This window comes from Tenrec ecaudatus, chromosome 2 (assembly GCF_050624435.1).
Source record: "Tenrec ecaudatus isolate mTenEca1 chromosome 2, mTenEca1.hap1, whole genome shotgun sequence".
Classification (NCBI taxonomy): domain Eukaryota; kingdom Metazoa; phylum Chordata; class Mammalia; order Afrosoricida; family Tenrecidae; genus Tenrec; species Tenrec ecaudatus.
Window position 1 is genome coordinate 59223156 of NC_134531.1, and position 24247 is coordinate 59247402.

General features: G+C 37.9%; 1 protein-coding gene across 1 annotated transcript in view; it reads left to right on the forward strand.

Moving 5' to 3' along the window:
• Nucleotides 1–24247, forward strand: part of IPO11 (importin 11) — a 212939-nt gene that overhangs the window by 119649 nt on the left and 69043 nt on the right. Inside the window, exons 21-24 of the mRNA XM_075541076.1 lie at nt 143–258; nt 14700–14776; nt 18503–18582; nt 18956–19036. Of these exons, the coding sequence (XP_075397191.1) occupies nt 143–258; nt 14700–14776; nt 18503–18582; nt 18956–19036 (354 nt within the window). The remainder of the gene's footprint in view (nt 1–142; nt 259–14699; nt 14777–18502; nt 18583–18955; nt 19037–24247) is intronic.

A 24247-nucleotide genomic window follows, 5' to 3' on the forward strand; every position in this document is an offset into this window, starting at 1 on the left:
TAGTGCTAGCTTTTAGGACCATCCTAAAAAATGGATGTATTTTTTATAAATTGGTTTGAGGACTTTTAAAAGGCTAGGTAATTCCTTGGTGGGATGGGACTTGAGAGTGTCTAACGTTAAGTTTTATTTATACTTCCTGTAGGGATTAGGAGCAGACAGCAAGAATCTGTACCCTTTCCTGCTCCCAGTAATTCAACTGAGTACAGATGTTTCCCAGCCTCCACATGTATATCTTCTGGAAGATGGTTTAGAATTATGGTAAGAGGAGAAACTTTATACCATGGATCTTTTTTTTTAACACCACCACCCCTGCCTTCCTCATTTTTATGCTAATCATGCAAAACTCCTGTAACTTGATTTTAAAAACACATTAATGCTAATTTTCCCAAACAGTTTCATCTCTTCTTGGCAGCTGTTGCTCACCATAGGATCAACAACAAATAAAGTTAAAAGGGAAATCTCGATATTAACTCTTAACTACATTTCATTTTCCGTAATTTGGCATGTAAAAGGGGAATGCTGACAAATTCCTAAATTAAAAATTGACTCAAAACCCAATCTAGTTAAGAGAGATCTGGGGCTAAGTTGACTACTTCTCAACTTCTTAACTACACAGTGAGTGCTGAGATATTAGGCCTTAACCCCAAATACTAGTTATGGTCTTGATTTAACTATTTTACAGAATAAAATATATAAAAATACGTGTTAGTTAAGAGGTATAACAGTCTGTTTTTCAGCACAAGAAACTGCCACTCACTGCTTATTATGTTTAAGGAATTGCGCTAGAAAATCTTTTTGCTTATTTTTTTGATGGTAACAAGTTCCTCCAGCGTAATTTTTAAAAAAACATGCATAATACATGAAAAGGCCAAAATTTCAATGTTTATATAGGACTCGGAACCCTGCTGGTGCTGCTGTCTGGTACTGTTAAACTGCTTAAGGGTATAGTTGGTGGTTCAAACTCACTAACAGCTCGTCAGGCGAAAGCTGAGAGCCTCTGCTTTCATAAGGATTTACAAAGCCCTGGAACCTGCATATAAAATTATCATGAATCTGAGTTACCTTGACTGCAGCAGGTTTTGAAGTTACAATGGAGTTCAGCCGCAAATCACAGAAATAAACCATGGGAGGAAAATTACTTTTATAGGTATTTCTCCCGGGCTCCCTCTGTCCCTCCCTGCCTGCATCCTAGATTTCTAGGAATTAACGCCTTTGAGTTTGAGAAAGTGTCTTTGGTGTAAGCACTAAGTTAATGATCTTTGACTGGACCCCTTAGTGCATGCTGCCCATGGGTTTACGCTGGACTATAAGTAACAGCAAAGTTGTTGGCAGTTCACTTCCACCCAAATCAGCCCCGGAAGTACGGACTTGGAATATGTTTCCTCAAAAAGCATAGCGTGGAAACCCTAGGGAATGCCATTCTACTCAGTATGACTGGGGTCATTGCGAGTTGGAATAGACTTGATGACAACTCATAACTGCAACATCAGAATATTCAATGAATGATTTTGAAGCATAACCAAGTAGATACTTATTACTTTACACTTTGAGAGTTTAAAAAAAATTTCCATTTAGGGCATGTTGTGTGAATTTACAAAGCCATAAACATGTTGTAATGGTTCATAGTTATATATATATGTGTATATAAGGACGGATTACTCTTACGCTTGAGTATAGCAAACTTTTCCAGTAAAAGGCTAAAGCAGTGTTTCTCAAAGTGGGTGATACCCCTGTAGGGGGCGCTTGAACACTCAGCAGGCCAGCAAAAGCAAATGCCTATGCTTTGTCCTTGATTATGAGCCAGTGTAAGGTCACTGAGTTTTTTGGGTTTTTTTACACCTGGATAAAGGGGTGGTCGAACAAGTAAGTTTGGGGACCTATGACTAGAGAGTAGTAAACCCTTTAGTTTTCTAGGTCATACCACGTAATCATCTGTGTTATTGTACCGCTAAAACCGGCATACAAAATACATAGAGTTGAGATGACTATTTCAATAAAACTTCTTTTACAAAAATATGCTGTTGACTATTTGAGTTCCAGGATGTTTTTTTGACAACCCCTGTTGTAGAGAACATATGAAAATAATTGATCTCTTGCATATAAATACTTTGCTGTAAAAGTACACAGTATAAAAAATAAGTAAAATAAAATACACAGTATACCTTATAACAAAGAGGAAAACTCAGCTATATTGTTCATTTCAATGACAAGCATACTCTTCAGTATTATATTTGCTTTGCTCTGGGCACCAGTGCTCACGTCTCGTGATCCTGGAGACCAGGATAGAACTGATACACAGGTTTTGTTCAGATTGTAATCTTTATGGAAGCAGCTGCCACACCTGTCTTTTGTGCAACAGCTAGTAGTTCCAAAGTGCTGATCTGTCTCTTAGCAACCGGGTGCTTTGTACCACCAAGCACTTGCATAAAGATTACAAACCCAATATGTTGTTTATGAAAAATGTGTTTCTAAAAGATTACATGACTAATAATAAATGTGTTTCTCTTAATGGTTATTTCTTTTTTTCATTTTACTAGCCTTTACTTATGTATGAAATCCCTTTTGAATAATAAATAAAAAGAAAGTTTTAAAAATTTCCAAAATTATCGACTCAAATTTCTGCATGTATATTTCGTGGTGGGTTAGAGTTCTAATTGGCAATCAGATAGTCTATCACTTAACTAGGTTGGTGATTTGAGTAAATGAATTATTTTTTGTGATGCTGGACGTCTTTTCCTGTAAAATGAAGGAAAGGAACCTCCTACCACACAGTTGTTCTGAGACGGTCTATATATAGCATTTACGACCAGAGTGGATCAGATTGTGTAAGTAGGTAAGTGCAGTTAGAGACCATTCTTCTCAAGGCAGAATTCTGATGAGTTGAAAACATTTTTGACTCACAAGAGGATTTATCCAAGAAGACAGAGGAGCCTTGTCTTCTAATTGAGGAGAGCCAAGCCAAAGGAGGAGAATGGTTTTTAAAAGAAGAACTGGTTTACTGTGTGAAATGCTATTGATACTGACTCTTCCAGAGAGGTGCATTTCACTACATGGGTTTAATGGGAGTTTCAGTGGTGTGGTAAGATTTTAGACATTAGAATTGGAGTAGATTGAAGAATGAGTTGTGGAGACTGGGCTTTGATAGCTTGTTTGAGAACTTTATCCTTAAAGAAGGTAGAGAAATGGGGAAGCAGCTGGCTTTTGGGGGGATGGGAGGGCAAGAGCTATGCTGTAGGGAAAGTGAGAGCTGGAGGCAGTGAGAGATGGCGTCCAGAGATCAAGTGGAGAGCTTCATAATGGCTGGCAGCAGGCACTCATCACTGGAGTTGGGAAGGCGTTTTCTTTGTTCTGTGGTAATGGCTTCTAATTTCACAATAAAGTGGGAAGCATAACCTTTATATGAGACTAATCGGTTGGATTGTAAACATATGAAGGGTTTATGAAGAGAGACTATCTAAAATAGCTATTTTGGAGAATCATGTGAACGTATATTAGGGATATTATACCTCAAGTTGGTTATGAGGTTTACTTTTTTTTCATGGTTCTTGGTTCATCTGGGTAGAAACTTATCATGTTACTAGTCTTCAAAAAAAGTTCAAGTTTTGGTTTTAGTTCCCTTTGTGTGTGTGCTTTTTTAAAAAAAATCATTTTATTGGGGGCTCGTAGTACTTTGATCACAATCCATATATCCATCCATTGTGTCAAGCACATTTGTACATTTGTTGCCATCATCATCCTCAAAACATTTGCTTTCTACTTGAGCCCTTCGTATCAGCTCTTCATTCCCCCCCTCCATTCTTACCCCACCACCCTCACGAACCCTTGATAATTTATAAATTATTTTGTCATATCTTACACTGTCTGACATCTCCCTTCACCCACTTTTCTGTTGTCCGTCCCCCAGGGAGAGGGTTATATTTAGATTATATAATCGGTTCCCCCTCTCTACCCCACCTTCTTTCCATTCTCCCGGTAGCACCACTCTCACCACTGGTCATGACGGGTTCATCTGTCCTGGATTCCCTGTGTTTCCAGTTCCTATCTGTACCAGTGTACATCCTCTGGTCTCACCAGATTTGTACGGTAGAATTGGCATCATGATAGTGGAGGGGTGGGGTCGGGGGAAGAAGCATTTAAGAACTAGAAGAAAGTTGTATGTTTCATTGTTTGCTTGCTTTTTGTATGCTTGTTTTAGGGTGAGTTTTTCCATTTCGTTTGATGTGCAGTCTACAGAATTAGGTCATTGATATTTAGTATTTCTCCTTAATATGAGAAACATGGGGAAACTTACAATATTTAAAGTTGCTTTCATTTTTAAACAGATTTTGAACAAAAGACTTCAAATGAACAGTTTTTATTTTGAAAATAGTGTGAGGGAATGGATGGTGTATTAGATAAGGTTATTTAGAGAGACAAAACCAGATTGCTAATAATTATATAGATATACATATTTATATTTATAGAGATAAATATATAACACAAAAATGAACTGTTAAATTATAAAGCGATACAAATGGCTCAGTGCAACTCACTCCCGAGAGAGAGTTGTGAGACACTGGCAGTCCTTTAAGTCTCTGTAGAGAGATCCCGGCTATCCCGGCACAGATAGCCAACAGCAAGCCAGGTCACCAATTGTCAGCCAGGTCACCAACAGTCAGTCCCCAGCTCAAGAGATGTAAATTCCAATTGTATGGCGAAGGAGGTCTTAAAGGGACCTCATATTACAGCGACATAGTTCACAGGTAATGTAGTGTAGTGTAGCTTGCAAATTGAGGCACAGAACAAGCAATGCAGCCACACACTGGTCCAATGATTGAAGAGCCGAGAGACAAGCAAGGCTAGGCTCACCGAGCCATTTATCTCTCCGCCCTTCAATTAATCCCACTTGTGTTTATCAGCCAGACTGGCACAATGAACTCACTATCTCAATCTACCACGTACTAACCTTGTACCTGTACACAGTTCTTTAGCTATATATACTTATATAATTTCCAGACATTGATGAAATCACACTTATACTAAACATCAATCATCTATCTTACATGTAAATGAAAAGATACCGAGTCCAATTGTATCTGATACATCATACCTGAACAAAGAAAAGATAGGCAATAAGCACATAAAAAGAAAATACATAGACAATTACAAACCTCACGTTTGCAATTGATCACGTGGTTGTAATTGACAGGTAGAACTACCTTTTGCTACTATCCATTATGTATTACCTTTGCCCTCAGCAAGCACCTCGGCTGTGGTTTTTGGCCTGGCTGGGTGACCCAGACCTTCATTCTTGAGGGATCTGGGTCATTATAAGTCCTGTCAGGATTGGGTTGCTGTAATTTACCATTTACTTTAATCACAGGGCATGGTAGCACTAAGAGTTGGCCTATGGGATCTCCTGGATTCCATATTCTTCTTTACCTCCATTATGTAACACCAGTCCAATTTCTCCTTGGTAATCAGGATCACACCACTTAGTACAGTTACACTCTCCCTGACCTGTTGATCCAAAGGCAGGAGAAGCCCAAAGTGGCCAGGGGGCATCCTCAGCTGCCAGTTCAGTGGAATCCATGCTGTGTTTCCAGGTGGGAGAGTTCCTTCCTTCAGGACCAGGACCTCCAGGCCTGAGGAACACAGGGTTGCTGGGACAAGAAGCAAAAACTGGATCACTAGGAGTACTAGTGAATGGTGCCACTTCAGCATCCATCTCTTGGTTCCTGGACCCATGAATTCTGGCTATTGGAGACAGAGCAATATATTTTGGCCGCTGGTTTAGAGCGTATACAGCTTCCTGGAGAACATTGCCCGAGCCTCAAGTTGTTGCCACCTAATTGGCGCCGTAATTGTGTATTTAGGTGCCCATTCCATCGTTCTATAAAGCCAACTGATCCAGGATGATGAGGAACATGATATGACCAATGGATTCCATGGGAATGGGCCCATTGCCGCACTGTATTTGCTGTGAAGTGATTTCCTTGATCTGAAGCAATGCTATGTGGGATGCCATGCCGGTGGATGAGGCATTCTGTAAGTCCACCAATAATAGTTTTGGCAGAAGCATCACGTGCAGGGAAGGCAAATCCATATCCAGAGTAGGTGTCTATTCCAGTAAGAACAAAACGCTGTCCCCTCAATGATGGAAGTGGTCCTATGTAATCAACCTGCCACCAAGTTGCTGGCTGATCTCCCTGACGAATGTTCTCATATCTTGGACTTAATGTTGGTTTCTGCTGCTGGCAAATGAGGCGCTTAGCAGTGGCAGTGGCCAAGTAAGCCTTGGTGAGTGGAAGTCCGTGTTGTTGTGCCCATGCATAACCTCCATCCCTGCCACCCTGTCCACTTTGTTCATGTGCCCATTGGGCGATAACGGGTGACAGAGGAAAGAGGAGGACCAGTCTGCACAGCGCATGTCATCTTATCCACTTGATTATTAAAGTCCTCCTCTTCAGAGGTAATCCTTTGGTGAGCGTTCACGTGAGATACAATTACCTTTACTTTCTTGGCCCATTCAGAGATGTCTATCCACATACCTCTTCCCCACACCTCCTTGTCACCAATTTTCCAATCATGCTCCTTCCAATTCCCTGACTATCCATCCCAGCCATTAGCCACAACCCATGAATCAGTATACATTCTCACATATGGCCATTTTTCCTTACATGCAAACTGAACGGTCAGGTGCACTGCTCGAAGTTCTGCCCATTGGGAAGATTTCCTGTCACCACTGTCCTTTAGGGAGATCCCAGAAAGGGGCTGTAGTGCTGCTGCTGTCCACTTACGAGTGGCGCCTGCATATGGTACAGAGCCATCCGTAATCCAAGTGTGACTTTTTTGGTCTTCACTATTACTGCTTGATTATAAGCTTTACAACATTAAGCATAAAAACTACTGATTTGACTCCTTTTGCTTTCAACTAAAGAAATTATATCACTAAAAAGCCACTCAGATAAAACTGTTTACTAAGGTAGATCACACTTCTGATATGTTTAAAAACTCCTATCTTGATATTTTAGTTTTCTAAAAAAAATCATTTTATTGGGGGCCTCAGGTTTTATGACTGCATCATTCAGTTGTGTAAACACACTGGTACATATGTTGCCCTCAGAATCTCCAAGACATTTTCTTTATACTTGAGCCCCTGGTATCAGCTCCTCTTTTTGCCCCTCCCTCCCCTTCCATCCTTATGATTCCTTGATCAATTATATATTATTTTTGTTATTTTGTGTCGTACATGTTGGAATATTCGAAAAATCTAGTGATAAAGCCAACTGAAAGTGCAGCTGTGGTGGTAGGGAGGGGTCAGTTAACAATTTTGATTACCATGCTCAGGTTATTCCTAGTTCTTAGTTTATTTGCAATTATTTCGGTTTTCATTTTCTCTGTGTTAATTTTGACAACTATCCCTTTAAAGTAACTCTTAAATATATGTTTTTGAAGTTTGAATTTTTAATTATTATGGAAGAATTTGCTCTTAGATTTAAAAGCCCACATGTCTTCCCTTTGGTTGTTTTTAGTTTGGAGTTACTGCTTTTAACATTTTATTGTCAGTGTATTTTCTATAAGTTACTAGCTTATTTTCTTATTAAGTACTAGAACATGTACAGCTGTAAACTTCATTAGGGGCTCATACAACTCTTATCACAATCCATACATACTTCAGTTGTGTAAAGCATATTTGTACATTCATTGTCCTCATCATTCTCAAAACATTTGCTCTCCACTTAAGCCCCTGGCATCCGGTCCTGATTTTTTCCCCTCCCTCCCTGCTCCTCCCTCCCTCATGAACCTTTGATAGTTTATAAATTATTATTTTGTCATATCTTGCCCTGTCCAACGTCTCCCTTCACCCACTTTTCTGTTGTCCATCCCCAAGGGAGGAGGTCACATATAGATCCTTGTAATCGGTTCCCCGTTTCCAACCTACCCTCCCTCTTCGTTCCCAGTATCACCACTGACACCACTGGTCCTAAAGGGATCATCTGCCAGGGTTTCCCTGTGTTTCTGGTTCCTATCTGTACCAGTGCATATCCTCTGGTCTGCCAGACTTGCAAGGTAGAATTGGGATCATGATGGGGGCGGGGGGGAAAGCAGGGAGAGGGAGGAAGCATTTAGGAACTAGAGAAAGTTGTATTTTCCCATCGTTGCTACATCACTCTCTGTTTTGTCTCCTCCCCGAGACCCCTCTGCAGGGGGATGTCCAGTAGCCTACAAATGGGCATTGGGTCTCCAGTCCACACTCTCTTCCCCCTGCCCCTACCTTCACTATAGTTAATTTTTTTGTTTTGATGATGCCTCATACCTGATCCCTTCAACACCTCGTGATCTCACAGACTGGTGTGCTTTTTTCATGTGGGCTACGTTGCTTCTGAGTTAGATGGCCACTTGTTTACCTTCAAGCCTGTACGACCCCAGGCGCTACATCTTTTGATAGCAGGGCACAGCTTTCTTAGCCACATTTGCTTATGCACACACTTTTCTTCATTGATCATGTCATGGAGGTGAGCACACAATGACATGATTTTTTTGTTTGATGCCTGATAACTGATGCCTTTGGCACTTTGTGATCACACAGGCTAGTGTGCTTCTTCCATGTGGGCTTTGTTGCTTCTGAGCTAGATGGCCGCTTGTTTACCTTCAAGCCTGTAAGTCTCCAGACGCTATGTCTTTTGATAGCCGGGCATCATCAGCTTTCTTCACCACATTTGCTTATTCACCCGCTTTGTCTTCAGTTTTGTTGGGCAGGTGAGCATCATAGAATGCCAATTTAATGGAAGAAAGTACTTGAGGGAGTACTTGAGTGGAGACCCAATGTTCTTCTGCCACCTTAATACTAAACCTATAAATACATGCACATAGATCTATTTCCCCATACTCATATAGAAATATATTTGCATATATACATGGCTTTATCTAGACCTCTATAATTGCCCATTGCCTCCCAACTCTTTCCTCTATTTCCCTTGACTTTCCTCCTGTCCCACTAACATGCTCAGTCCCCATCAAGGTTTCAGCAATTCCTCTTTGTTACATTACCCTTGATCATGCCCTACCAGGCCTTCCACACCCTCCTCACCACCAATTTGGATCACTTGTTGTTTCCTTTTCCCTGGGTTTAACACCACCTCCTTTCCCCCCACCTCCCCCTCTCCCATGTTCCCCTGGAAATGTCGGTACCATTGTGTTTTCCTCCAGATTTTTCATCCAGCCTATCTTGTTTAAATAGACTAGTGGAGATAAAGCATGCACAAAAACAAGTCAGATGAAAACCAGGCAACAATATACAACAAAATAACAACAAACCTATGACAACAAAACACAACAAGAAAGGAGCTTATAGTTAGTTCAAGGATTGTTTGTTGGCCTTTAGGAGTGTTTTCTAGTCTAGTCTGTTGGGGCACCTTGCGCTGGCCCAAAAGTCCACCATCAGCATTCCCTGGGGACCTCACCACTCCATTCTCTTGCTATTCTGTTGCATCCCCTTAGTGTTTTGCCTCGGTGTGGCAGTATCAGATCGGGCGCAGTTCCCACATGTGTCTCTGGTCTTGTCCCCTGTAGGTCTTTGGGTCAGTGAGGGACATCGTGTCTCATAGTGGGGCCGGCCATGAGATCATCTTTGTGGGCTGACTGTTCTAATCGGGAACATCGTCCTCAAAGCTTGTTGGGCCGGGATGTGCTCCACTCTCCTCATCCTTCTTCATTGGCCCTGTGTGCTCTGATCAGATATGTCCCTCTCCAGGAGCTGTATATTCAGTGCTGTCCTTTGAAATAAATTCTTCTGGGGGGAGGGGAAGCATCTGGGATCTTAATGACTTGAAGTTAAACAAGTGGCCATCTAGCAGGGAATCAACAAAGCCCACATGGAAGAAGCACACCAGCCTGTGTGACCACAAGGTATCGATGGGTTCAGGTATCAGAAAACCCAGCGTAAACAATGATATGTATGTAAATGAGAGGGGTCGGAATGGAGATCCAAAGCTCTTCATTAGACAATTGGATATCCCCTTACAGAAGGGTCACAAGGAAGGAATTAGTCAACCAACGTGCAGGATAGCACCAACAAAACACACCACATTCCTTTAGTTCTGTAATGCATCCTCCCATCTTCACTGTCATGACCCCAGTTCTACCTTACAAATTTGGCTAGACCAGAGCATGTACACTGGCACAGATAAGAGCTCTGAGCACCGGAATCCAGAACAGATAAACCCCTCAGTTACAGTAATGGGAGTAGTGATACAATGAGGGGAGGTAGAAGGCACAATGGTTGACATACAACCTGTCATCATCTAGGGGGACAAACAACAGAAATGTAGGTGAAGGGAGACAGTGAACTGTGTGAGATGAAAAAATAATAACATAATTTACGAAGGGTTCATGAGGGTGGGAGACTAAAGGATGGTGGGAAAAAAGAGGAGCTGACACCAATATATACATTGCATGTATTGCTATGAAATTTCCTCTGATAAATGCCTTTGCCGTGTCACTGATGTTTCGGTACGTCATGTGGTCATTCTTACTGTTTTCTAGAAATTTCCTAATTTCATCTCTGATCTGTGCCAGTATGCATTCATTTTACAGTAAAGAGTTATTGATCCTCCAATTGTTTTCTCTTGTTTTTTGTCTTCCTTTTGTTGATTTGCAGCCTTATTGCAGCAGTCCCCGAGAGATGTCTGTATGATACCAATGTGTTTATATTTATATAGATTCTCCTTATGCCCCAGCATGTGGTCTATCTTTGAAAATGTGCCATGCGGGCTTGAGAAGAATGTGAATTTATATGTATTTGGATGAAAAACTCTGTAAATATCAGGTAAAATTGTCTAGCTGTAGTGTTTAGCTCTCTAGCTTCCTTGTTGAGTTTCTTTCCCTGTGATGTATCTTTTTCAGAGAGAGGTGTGTGGAAGGCACCCAGTATAGTTGTGGAGGCTGTTCTTTCTGTTTTAATCTTTTGGAGTGTCGGCTCTATATTTGTGACACATTCACCTACAGTAGAGATGCGGTGTCTCCACACTAGAGCTTTATATGCCATCTCTTCTTTTAACTTGTCAGTTGTATAGTTCACATTATTTTGCTCTTTTAACTTAATACAGATTTATTAACATCTCCCACTCAGTTTTATTTGTATCAGTGTGCCTTTTCACTCTTAACAGCTTTATAATTGCACCTAAAAAGATGATTCACAACTGAAAAATTAGATGATTTTGCATATTAAATCATTCAACAAATAATGAGAAAGTCAAATTTATTGCTACTCGTATTTCAGTTCATGCATGCGTAAGTTGCTTCAGACACGTGCATTTAGGCATGTCTGAAATCAGTGGATGACTGCAGACAGGTGTTTTCAATAAACACTTAAGAGTCATTACGGTGCCTTCACACAAAATGTCCTATCAAGACAATAATGTGTGAGAGGATCATCTTGGCCAGGTAAATTCAAAGCAGAGAGGTCAACTCACCAGGAGATTCTGACCTCTCTGTGTTGGTAATTTTGGTAGCGTTTCTTGAAGAAGACAGCATGGTTACAGGGGCTTATTAGAAAGATGATTTAAGAAAATGGAACACTGCATTGGTGAGTAAAAGACCAGGAATTCTTCGATAGCACAGCAATGTACCTGCCCATTCTCTTAGGGTTGCAAGAACTATGCTATGTGAATTTCATTGGGAAACCGCAGTCCATTCCCCTGAAAGCCATGATTTTACTCCAGCCATTTTAGACTATTTTTGTTCCCCAAACCCAAAGAGCCATCAAAAGGAATATGCCATGCTTTCCTCATGGATGCCCAAACTGTTATTTTAATATAGTTTAGATGAAAGAGCACAGTGTTCTTTGAGGAAGCTTAGACAGATGGAAACCCCACCTTCAGAAAGTGTAGGCACCATGGAGGAGAAGCTAAAAAACAATACCTTCATATTGTGCAATTATTGTTTCATAAAGTGATTTGATTTTGTAACAATATTCTCATAAAATATAATATTTGAAATATTTTTTATGAAACTTGATGTGATATAATACGTACATACTTGGACTAGTCCATCTTCCCTGTGATTCTATTGGAAGGACCCCTCGTTGCACACTTGGGAAGCCCTCGGATGCTAACTGAAAGGTCGGTGGTTTAAACTTCCTCCGAAGAAAGATGTGACAATCGGTTCCCATAAATGCTATAGCCCTAGAGACCTTGTGGAGCAGTCGTATTGTATCCTTAGAGTTTCTGGGAGTCCGAAATGACTTGGTGCTGCTTATAGTAATGACATAATTCTTTTGGATATAAAGTTTCTCTGATACTGATATTGACATAGGTACTTTAAGATTTGATCTGTTTTTGTGAAATTATCCACCCTTAGTGTCTCTTTTTGTGTTTGTTGCCAGTCTGTTTCCTGTGACATGCCTGTTCACTAATTATGTTCATTTTCCTCTTACTGACTTATTTTTACGTATTATTCTTTTAGGTACTGTTCCTTTTGCAATTTTATGTATTTTAAATAATTTTCCCCCTGTACCTAACTTAAAAAAAACCCAAACAACTTCTTAGAAGTATCTATTGGGAAACAAAATTGTTAGCTGTAGTATTATTTTATGTCAATTAAAAAGAATTTCTCTTAACGTCATAAAAATATTCTCTTGACATAAACTGCTATGCAATATAGTTACCAGTTAAGACTGGTCAGCCTTTCCTTATTGGTCCCTAAAGCCTCTTCTGTCATATGAAAAGCCTTCTATTGTCTTTAGTATACACCTACTCCTTACCAATCTATCTCACTAATAGATATTTCACAGTTAAGACAGTATTAATAGTCAAATAACTATTTTTTGGTGTTAATGACAGATACCCGGCTGTTAATATACACTGAGATGCAAAGTGAGTGTAACCGTCTGTGAAGGATGGTTACTGTTACATATCAGCTTGCCTGGGCCGTGATTCTTCGTGATTTTATAGTTATGTAATTAATGATATAGTCATCCTCCAATTTGTGATCTCATGTGATCATTCTCCATTTTCACATAACATGCTGGTCTTTGGGACCTCTGTTGTTAAGTGAAGAATGGATCTATTAAATATAGGGCTTTATACTAAGTACTGTTATCTGGTAAAGCAGGTATATCTTTTCCTTGTTGATACACCTTTTTGTTAAGAAATTTCTTCTTTTCTTGGCGATTTGTCCCACACTTCCTGTAGGAATGGACTTTAAGTTACAGGGAAAACCCTATAGGTATTGTAGTTGTAGTTCAATCTGTTTTGTGTGACAATTTAGAGAGAAAGAACATCTTTATATGTTGGTTTTTGTTTCCATGCCTCCCTAACGATGTCACTTAGATACATGCTAGCTGTTCGTGGTGTCTACAAACCGTTGATTTCACTTAGATGTGCTTGGCTTATGGAAACAGTTGGCCGTTATGTATTGATAACTGTTAAACTCTTATTCAAATTAATCAGATAATTTGTCTATAGATTTTCTCTCTTATGTCAAACCAATAGTGAGAAAGGACTGCTTAACTCTTTTCTTTTACCATTCTTGGTCTTTTAAAATTAATTTACTAGGTAGGTGATTTAAGAAGCCCTTCCCACAGAACAATAAATAGATGTGAAGGTAGTCATGAGAAGAAAGGATTCTTTTTTTTAAACATCTGAAACATACATTTATTATATAATAGACGTATAGCCACTCCTTAACTCTTTAAAACCTTAACGTCGGCAGAATTTAAAAAGTTTTATTGACATATAATTCACCTATCATATAATTCAGTAGTTCATTCATATTGAAAAGAGTAGTAAAGTCATCACCGTAATCAGTTTTAGTGCTTTTGGTTTTTGAAAAGAGTGCTTTCAGCATATTTGTAAACATGTTTGCTCTGGGTGTTTGATTGGTACCCTCTGACCAGGATAAAAAAGTTCCTGTCTATTAATAACCTTCTAAGAATTTTTATTGTGATTGACTGCCTGTTTTTGACAGTAGGCCCTTTAGACAGTAGACTCTTCAACTTACCCCTTTATCTTATAACTGTTGTCACAATCATGATTTTCCCAAAACCTTTTTATGGGGTGGTGGGGGTGGTAGATACTTAGGTATCTACCTACGGCAATTGTAATGGTTCCGGCTTATAGCAGTCTTATGCGGGATTTCCAAGATTTTAAATCTTTATGGAGTAGATAGCTTCGCTTTCCTCTTGCAGTACGCCTGGTGAGTTTGAACCATCTACCTTGTGGTTAACAGCTCAACACTTAACCCATAGTGCTACCAGAAACAGCCTGTGAATATTTTTTATGCATTTATTGTTTCACATTGGTTACATTGTGAGTGAGATTGCTTGCTATTGGCCTTTGTTATATTTAAAATTCATATCTATTGAGTTTGCAGAATATGTAGTTTTTCTTAGTCCAATTTTTTATCAAAGGATGAATCAATGAAATGTGGCAGAAAGATTTTTAAGAAAATCAGAACAGTGAAATGATGTTTCTGTTTCCTTGATAATCCAAAATAATCATACTTCTATCTTTGTTATAATCTTAGTATTATATATGTATTTTGGCTATGTGCCTAGAAACAGTATTATACATAACTTACAGGTAGGTTTTTAAGTTATGATGAATCTTGGTAGTTTTTATAACTTCCTGTCTTTTTCACTTGTTTTTGTTCATTTGAGACTACTTTTATATGTTAATTCCCCGGAAGTGTGATTTAATCCCCTATTTCCCTTGTAGGTTAGTGACATTGGAAAACAGCCCGTGTATAACGCCAGAGTTACTTCGAATATTTCAGAATATGTCGCCACTTCTGGGTATGTGTAAAAGCATAACTTAATGGTGTTTATGAATGTAGTCTTCATTTGAGGGCATTATAACTGGTTTTAAATTACAGCGTCTGTTTTTCGTTAAGTCCTGGATTACTGATTAAACCTTGAATAATATTAAAGTTTTAGTTTTTTTAAAATATACTTTGGGCATAATTTCTGCTTATTAAAGAAAGAAGCAGTAAGTGTAATTCTGACTCATTACCCCATCTGTGGCAGACTAGAACTGTGCTTCCCAGTGTTTCATTGGCTGATGCCTTTCTTTCTTCTGAGGGGTATTTGGGTAGACTTGAATTTATAACCTTGTGAGTTGGAGCTGATCATAATAACAATTGTGCCACACAGAGACCAGGGATTCTTGCTTATTAAAGAATGAACACTAAAGTGTATTACCTTGTGGGAAAATTTGAAATCAAAACAAAACAAAATTATAAATTAACCTCCAGCTTTCTTAGTAAGGTTTCTGTGTATGGTGACAGTCCTTTAAGTGCTCTGGCAGACTAGATTCTGGAACTGCTTCTATATACCAAGATTTTGTCCAGCTTCTTTTACAAAATAATTTTATAAATGGTTTTTCACAAATATGCTTTGCACATATTTTTCTGATTTAGCTAAGGAAGCACCATGATTAAATATTAGGAAATTAAATCTATTGGTTATTGAAGTATTAGTTACATATGAACTGTAACATTATGAAGCCAAATGTTTTGTAAGCAGTAGGTTGGAATATGAAGCCCAGAAATAAGAATAGTTGTAGTCTTCTTGGATGAGGTCTAGTTAAATTCATTTACCCATGTGCACATGTATTCTGTGAGTATTAATGAAAGAAAGGCAATACTTTTCTGTTACATGTCAGCTGCCATTCACAAGGAAGTCATTATTAAAAAATTTTTTTTTATAATTTGTTTCTAGAATTGTTTTTTTACCATTGTAGGTTCACATATAAACTAATGGAGTATTTAAAAATTACATACAATACCAGTTATCGCCCTTTTATCTCATTTCTTCTTGCAAAATCCTATCTTTTATTGTTTAATAACAAAAACTATTCAAATTTATTCCATTCAGAGCCCTAATATGTCGAGACTCATCCATGAAGCATCTGTAATTCCTTCATTCAAATTTTGGGCATATTAATACTTGTCATGAGAGAGTATTTAGGTAGCAAAGCCTAAGGGAAAAAAGACAATTATTATGGCAATGTCTAAAGACTTGTGCGAAAACTTACTTGTTGTGATAAACTTTAATAGCAGCAAAAATATTACTGAGGTTTGACGATGTACCAAAAAAGTAGACTCACACTTTGAAAGTAAATGTGGTCTAAAAACAGTTTCAACTGATAAAAAAAAATTTTCCTCTCATTTGTTGGATGACCATGGTGGCTGGATTATGTCCCTCACATTTTCTGAGTTTTTCTCTTCTTCTGCTCCATTCCTCAGAATCAGGTGAGATGTCAAATAATACCAAAATAACCATTTGTTTTCCCATAAAGAGATATTTGTTATTTACCATTCAGCATCTCCATAAAACAAGCAAACAAACAAACAAACAAACCCTTCAAAGATCTAGTTAGTGCCAGTAGGCCAGTCACTCAGCAACGCGCCTGGTAGAAAACGTGAATTTGCCCCCTCAGTTATAGAGGAAGAATAGGATTTAACCTATTTCCTTTCCTTTATTCTCCAGTGACACCCTCTCCACTTTCTGTTTTTCTGATTTGGAGACCACATACAATGCCATTTTAAGTAACCCGTACTACTTTTTTTTATTCTCTCAGGTAGATATATTCGCTATCGTCTTAGTCTTGTAAAGGGAAGCAAAAACCAGAACAGAACCATTGCCAGCTATTGGATCCTATCTCATTGGAGCCTGTAGGGCAGAGCAGAACTGGGTTGCTGAGACCTTGAATCTTTATGAAAACAGAAAGCCTCATCGTTGTCACAAGGTGTAGCCATTGGGTTTGAACTGCTGACCTTGCAGTTAGCAGTCCAATGTGTATCCTATTAAGCTACCAGCGCTCACTCCTCTAGAGTGGTTTTTCTTTACTTTTGTATTCCATCCCAAATTCAGCATGCTTTGGCTCTATCCTGTAAAATTCTCAGTGCGATGGGAGAGGGATTCAGGAGCCAGAAGGAAGCGATTCACACAAATATAAAAGCATAGGATATAACTCTAGCATAACTTTTAGAAACTACTTTTATCGTAGATTTTAGTAATGGTTTTAGTATAGTTTTGTATTTTCCATATCTGATAGTGTTTTGGTGAAAGTTCACACAGCAAGTTAGGTTTCCATTGAACAATTATTATAGATATTGTGCAGATACTACACTGGTTACATTTCTCACAACGTTTTAACATCCTCATTATTTTCCTTCTAGATGTTTTCCTTCATGTGATCTGGTTCCCCTTACCCTTTCATCTTTACTTTAGAGTAATTGTTGACCATTTTCTAGTATGGTTTTTATCATTAAAAGCTTTGTAGTTGATGTGTAGTCCTTGTCAAATCAATGTTCTGCCAGCATTTATGTGTTTAGAATATCTGACATATCCTAAGCCCATTTTACTGTTTTGCTCTTGTGTTTATTACTGCTGTGGTCACTATTACTGTTAATATTGCTAGTATTTTAAACGTGCTCCGCGATGATTTTAGAGTTTTATTCTATATAACTTTTGGGAATCATTACTGCTTATTAAAAGAAAGAAGCAGTAACTGTAACGAATTTGACCCTTCGGATTGGTTACTTAGTTGGAACCAAGAATTAATGACATTTCAACCTATTACTATGTTGATATAAACATTTTAATTTTGGAAAGGTTTACATTTTTCTAATTTCTATAAATCGTATTAATAAATTAATCACATGGCAGGTTATATCTGAAGAGCCTGCCGTTTTACTTTTTCAGGTTATGAGTTAGGTAAAAACCCAGGATCTAGTTTAGTATTTAGCCAGAAAATCATTTTTCTAATGTCCCAAGATGTTATATAAAATTTCTAAGTTATTATCAACCAAAAATGTTTACGTAAATGATTTCTTGGATCATATCTTGATCTATAAAATGAATATAGTGTTGGTGTTCTTTTGTAATACTCTTCATAAGATGTCAAATACCATTCATTGCATCATCAGTTGCTCATGTTCAAAATATTTTATACTTTGTATTTGAAAAGAGTTCTAGTCATGTGCTATTTGCTGATTACATTTTTTACACCTCTATTGTGCAAGTTTAAAAATCAAAATTGAAGGACAAAATCTAAGAATCAAGAATACTCAGATACAGTATGATATTTGGGGAAAGTATGTAATGAATCATTTCATAAATTAGGGTATTCTATTCAGTGTCAGCACAGCAGTAAGTTCTCATTGAGTTTACCCCACAACCGTGTGTAAGAGTACGATGATAAGATTCATTCTCATGTTACCTACTGTGATAGCAATAATAATTTAATTTGAAAGGAAAAGCCAGATGATAAGGTTACTTAGATTTATTTGGGGGAAGGACTGAGAAAGGGAGCTTGGTACTGGTTTTCCAAGTGTTTTAATCTAGCTGAGAGGGTTAGAAAGGCACTTTCTTGAGACCGGTGTGTATACCCTCTGCATTTGAAGAATACACAAAAGATTTTTTAAAGAAAGATATATAATTTAGAGTTATAAATAAATCATTTAATCTGTGAGTTAATTTGCACCCCACCCCTTTTAAAATTTATTATTTTGGCAGAACTAAGTTCAGAAAATCTCAGAACCTGCTTTAAGATCATCAATGGTTATATCTTTTTGTCATCAACAGAATTTTTACAGGTATGTTGTAGTAGTTTTTCATTTGTAAGAATAATGCACTTATTATTTTGATAGTTTCTACTTTGAAACCAGGGTCTGCCTTTTCAAAATTTAAGATTTGTTACTTTAATGAAAAAGTAAACAAGCTGTGACCATGAGTACTGTTCTTTCACTGCAGTGCACATGTGATGCTGTTCTCTGACTACAAAATGTGCTCCAATAAAAATCAATTTAGTTTTATAATATGTAATCTTTTTTTAACTTTTTCTAAAATTAGATTTAAACCTTTGTATGCATAGTATATAATTCTCAAAGAGTTTATGAGCTTCGTGTTAGATTTTACGCTGTTTGATATGCATACATTTATATATATTGCTTTATGATTGAATTTCAGACATATGCAATAGGTCTATGTCAGTCCTTTTGTGAGCTATTGAAGGAAATTACTACAGAAGGTCAAGTTCAAGTGCTCAAGGTAATTGTCATCTTTTAAAATATAAATTGTTAGAGATTTTCTGTCTTTTGCAAGATCAGACCTACCTTTGCGTTTGGATGATTAGCAGGAGGAAGAGATGAGACAGCTAGTGACAGGACATGGCAGACAGAGTCCAGTGTACTGGCTCTAGGGTAGCAGTGGTGGCTTAGAAAAAAAGAATTCTCACCTTCCAAGTGGGAGATCTGGATGCAGTTCCTGACCAGTCAGTGCACCCCAAGCCCAGCTGCCGGATTTCTGTCAGTGGAGACTTGTGTGCTACTGTGATGTTGAACAGATGTCAGTGGAGCATCCAAACGAAGTCTGTCTTTGAGGAAAGACTAGCCGTGCGCTTGTGGAAATGAGGAAGTGATAAGTTACCTGTGGTTTATAGTGAGCTGCTACTTCACAGCTGTGTGATTGGACAAGTTAATTCACTTCTTGTCCTCATCTTTCCTTTGTAAAATGTGAATGGTGATACCTTTATTTTCTTGGTTGATATGATGATTACACGAGTTTATATAATGTGCTAAGGACAAGATCTAATGTAATAAACTAACATCAATGTTTGCTATTTTTTTCTAATTATGTAATCTCCCTTGAGGGAAATAATATTTTTTAAAACACTTTTTATGATGGATTAAGTGAAGGTTTACAGAGCAGATACTCGAAGCCATGGACTTTCAGGGGAGATAGCTTCATTTTTCTAAAGTGGAGCAGCTGGGGGATTTGAACCGCTCATCTTGCGTTTAGCAGTTCAAAGCTTACTCAACCCAGCCACCAGAGCTCCTTAGTGCCATTAAGCAGGTGATTTACACACTGATAAATCTTTATATCTCTTTAGGCTCTGGAATGTGGATTATATTGATTCTTATCAGAATAAAAATCATGTGAAAGTTTTTTATTATGGAAAAGCCCAAAACTTAAATGCTGTATAATATAGCCCTTATAATTTTACTAGGGGGAAAAATCTACTTGTTTCTTTTTTTTCTTTTTAAGTAGAAGGTGATCTCATTTTTTCTATTAGTTGTATCTTGCTTATTTTTGACTGGTTCAGAACAGAACTAACCATCAAGCAAATATATTTGTCAAGTATTTATAACACTTAACACAATTTATAGATATACAATTTCTCTGTATAAATGCCAACAGAAGGCCATTAGGATGCAAACATTTGGTTAAAAACTGGTTCTTTGATAACATGTGGTTAAGACTTTTTTAGTGTTATCATTGATTTAGCTACACCTTTACATTTGGTTTAAAATAACAAAAGCTGAATTTTATTTAATAAGTGGACCTGAAGCACTCCAAATATAAGAGTTACTGATACATTATTTGTGTTTTCATATAAAGAATATTTTAGGACTAGCGTTTCATTTCATGCCATTACTTGAAGTCTAAGAAAACATTGCATTTGTGACTTTGTGAATATCTTCAGAGTTCTAATGTCCCTATAATAACAGTTTTTAATATGAGTTCACTACTTTTCATTATAATAGGGCTCAGATATTTTTCTTAGTATATTGCTTTATAGCACTTAAAGTATATTTTGAGTAAATGTCACCGTAATACTATTTTCTGAAGTATGTAGAAGTTACTTTCTTTGTTCTCTGAAGCAGAGAATTACAGTGTTATGAGAATTGGATGGAGAGACCAGTATAGCTGTTTCAGAATTTGATGGTTTAGAACAAAAATAGGCTTTTATTATGCTCTGTGACTCTCAGCAAGTTATCTAGATGAATACACTTATCTAAAAATACACACATATCAACTTGTAACATCGTCTTTATTTGGACTTTGTTGACATGCATGCATACTGCTTTGAGTGAAATTCTTTTCTATTCCCAAAGTTATTTGAAGTAGCATAGTGCCAAGTTTATCTCATTTACTGGAAGAGGCTTATTTAAAAAGGCATGGATACTTTGAAGGTGTCATTTATTTTGTAATAGTAGTAATAGGTTACTTTGCCTTCGCTGTGTGTTACATGAGGAGCCCTGGTGGTGTAGGGATCATGTTCCCAGGTGCTAAGTGAATGATGAGTAGTTTCCTATTAGCCCACTAACTCATTGGGAGAAAAATATGGCAGTCTATTTCCGTAAAGATTTATAGCTTTGGAAACCTTCTGGCCAGTTCTCCTCTGTCCCTGTTGGAATTGGCTCAGTGGAAGGGAGTTTGGCTTATGTGTTACATATGTTTCTAAGCACAGAGCAATTAGGTTATATTTAATTCTTGCATCAACTTATGGGAATAGTAGTCATCCCTTGTCTGTCTTTGTCTCACTCTGTCTCTCTTCTCACCCCCAACCCCACCCCCAGTTTTTTAGAAACCCAGAACTTCTTACTTTAAAGTTTCTATTTACATCTGTCAATCTAAATGATGAAAATAATGCTTGAGTTTTAATGAAAACATAAGCTCTTGTGTTTGAAATAGGATTTACAAACACTTTACAAGTATATTTTGAAAATAGAAGGATTGAAACTAAATTTCAAAAGGTTTATTTATAATACCAAAATGCTGAACAAAGAATGATTAGCAATCGGTAACTAAGTTGAATGAATGCATTGCAGTTTAGTCAGCCAAAGAGTTCCATGCCATTTCACAAATGAAAGAGAAAGAGCCCTACTACAGATTTAAAGTAATTTCCAAGTTGCAGAACAGTCTCGATTTTTTTCTTCTGTTCAAAGTAAGTCTCTGTGTGTGTGTCTACAAGGGGCACACAGGTGCTTAAGTAGATTAAAGTTGTGGGGGCACAACATACCAAGTAAGCAGTAATATAGAGACAGCAGGAGTGGCAATATCTCACGCACACAAATTATAAGACAATAAAAGTCAAAATTTATTAGGAGACAGAGGAGGACAATTTGTGCATACCACTTTTTGATGATGGGTCAGATAATTTTATAAAGAAATAGAAGACCCGTATAATATTAACCAGTTGGACCTAACAGACACCACTCAATGGTAGCATGGTAAACACTTTACTTCATTGCACATGTATTTGGTACAGACTATTTTTGGACACACAGTAAATTTCAGTAACTTTCAAAAGTTTGATGCATCTGATCTGACCATAATAGAATGAAGCTAGAAATCAGCAACAAGAATAAGGGAAGCTAAATAAGCTTAGGAAACAAAACACTTAAAGTTTGAAATCCATTGGATTATTAAAGAATTTAAAAGTGAAATTGAAAACACGCTAGGAATATGAAGAATGTAGCAGAAGAAATATAGGTACATAAGCAAATGTGGTGAAGAGAGCAGATGGTGCCTGGCTATCAAAACATACAGCACCTGGTGTCTTAAAGGCTTAAAATGTTGAACAGTGGCCATCTAGCAGAGAAGCAAATAAGCACATATGGAAGAAGCAAACCAGCCTGTGTGTTCATGAGGTGTCGACAGGATCAAGCATCAGGTATAAAATGATCCAAAATAAACAACTATATCATTGTGAAAGAGGGGGTTAAAGTGGAGACCCAAAGCTAATCTGCAGATAATTGGATATCCCCCAACAGAAGTGGTATAAGGAAGGGATAATTCAACCAAGGTATAGTATAGCAACAGAGTTCCTCTAGTTCCTGAAAACACACACACACACACACACACACACACACACACACACACACACACACACACACACACACACACACACACCCCTACCATGACCCAGTTCTAACTTATAAATCTGGCTAGACTGGAGAACATACATCGGTATAGATAAGAGCTCTTGACACATGGAATTCAGGAGAGAGAAACCCTTCAGGAACAGTTATCAGAGTACGATATCATGAGGGTTAGGGCATAGTCAGTGAGGGGGAATCCATCCCAAGATTTATATATATATATATCCCCCTGCCCCTTGAAGGGGATGAATACCAAATGTGTGTGAAGGGAGACAGTGGAACAGTGTAAGATATGAAATAATACATAATTGATAAGGATACACGAGGGTGGGGGAAGGAGGAGGAAAAAGAGCTTATACCAAGGGGTCCAGTAGAAAATGTGGAAATTATGATGGGAACATAGATACAAATATGCTTGATACAGTTGATGTATGGAATATTATAAGCTGTAAGAGCCCCAATAAAATGATTTAAACAATAAAGTAAAATAATAAAAGGAACCCAATTTGGGTCTTTCCAGGATGCCAACACTATGTGGTCTAAATTAAAGAGCATAAATTCTTCAAGGAAGTGTTGGAGAAATGGAAACAGTGCATTCAGAAGTATGTAAACCTATATGGAGGAAATTTCAAGAGGCAATAGCTTCACATTTTGGTATATTTGCTCAATAAAGGTTTCTATAATTCTGTAAAGATGTAGTTGAAGATGTGAAAATTATTAATTTTATTGAGTCTTGATCCTCGAATATACATCTTCTTCATAGCCTGCGTGACAAAATGGGAGGGATATATACTGAGCTTTGCTGCAGATCCAAATGTGGTTTAATTGCCGAAAAGCACTGTGAGATTGAGTTATGAGTTGACTTAACCACTTTTTCCACAGACTGTTTGGTGGAAAGAATGACTCAGTCAGTCAGTCCTTCCTCAGAGCCACCCTGTAGGAAAGGGTGGGACTGCCTGGATGGGTTTCTGAGACCGTAACTCTCCGTGACTTTGGGAACACATGGGTTCTTTTACATACTGAAAATAGAAAGTTTACCTCTTTGGAAACTTTGCCATCAGAGCGAAATTGGATGGTGCCAGGCTACCATTCCTGAGTGCCTTGATGAGTGAGTTTCTACGGTATTCTGGCCAAAAGGGGAAATGCTCATGTAATGCAGATTTTCTGGAGCCCTCCAGGCTGGATGACGCTTTCTGTAACTCTGACCCTGAAATCGCTTGGAAGTTCTATTCATTGGTCTGACTGTTTTTTATTTTAGCATATATGACAGTAGATAGAAGTAAATGAGCTGAACTAATTTAGATCTGAGGTTTTTCAGTCTAAGAAGAAGATGCAAATGTTAAATCAGGGAAATTTAAGTTCTATAGTCTTAAATTTGATTGGGTCAGTTTATGTTACATACTCGTTAGAAAGAAAGCAATGCGTTTCCTAATGTTGGCTGTACTGAAGACGACCTAGTTACTGTTAAGTGCCCTGCGTCAGGTCCGATCCTTAGCAACCCTGTGTATAATAGAATGAAACATGTTCCACTGTCTTCCTCACAATCACTGCGTTGGAGCCCGTTGTTGCACACAGTGTTGGTCCATCTCATGGA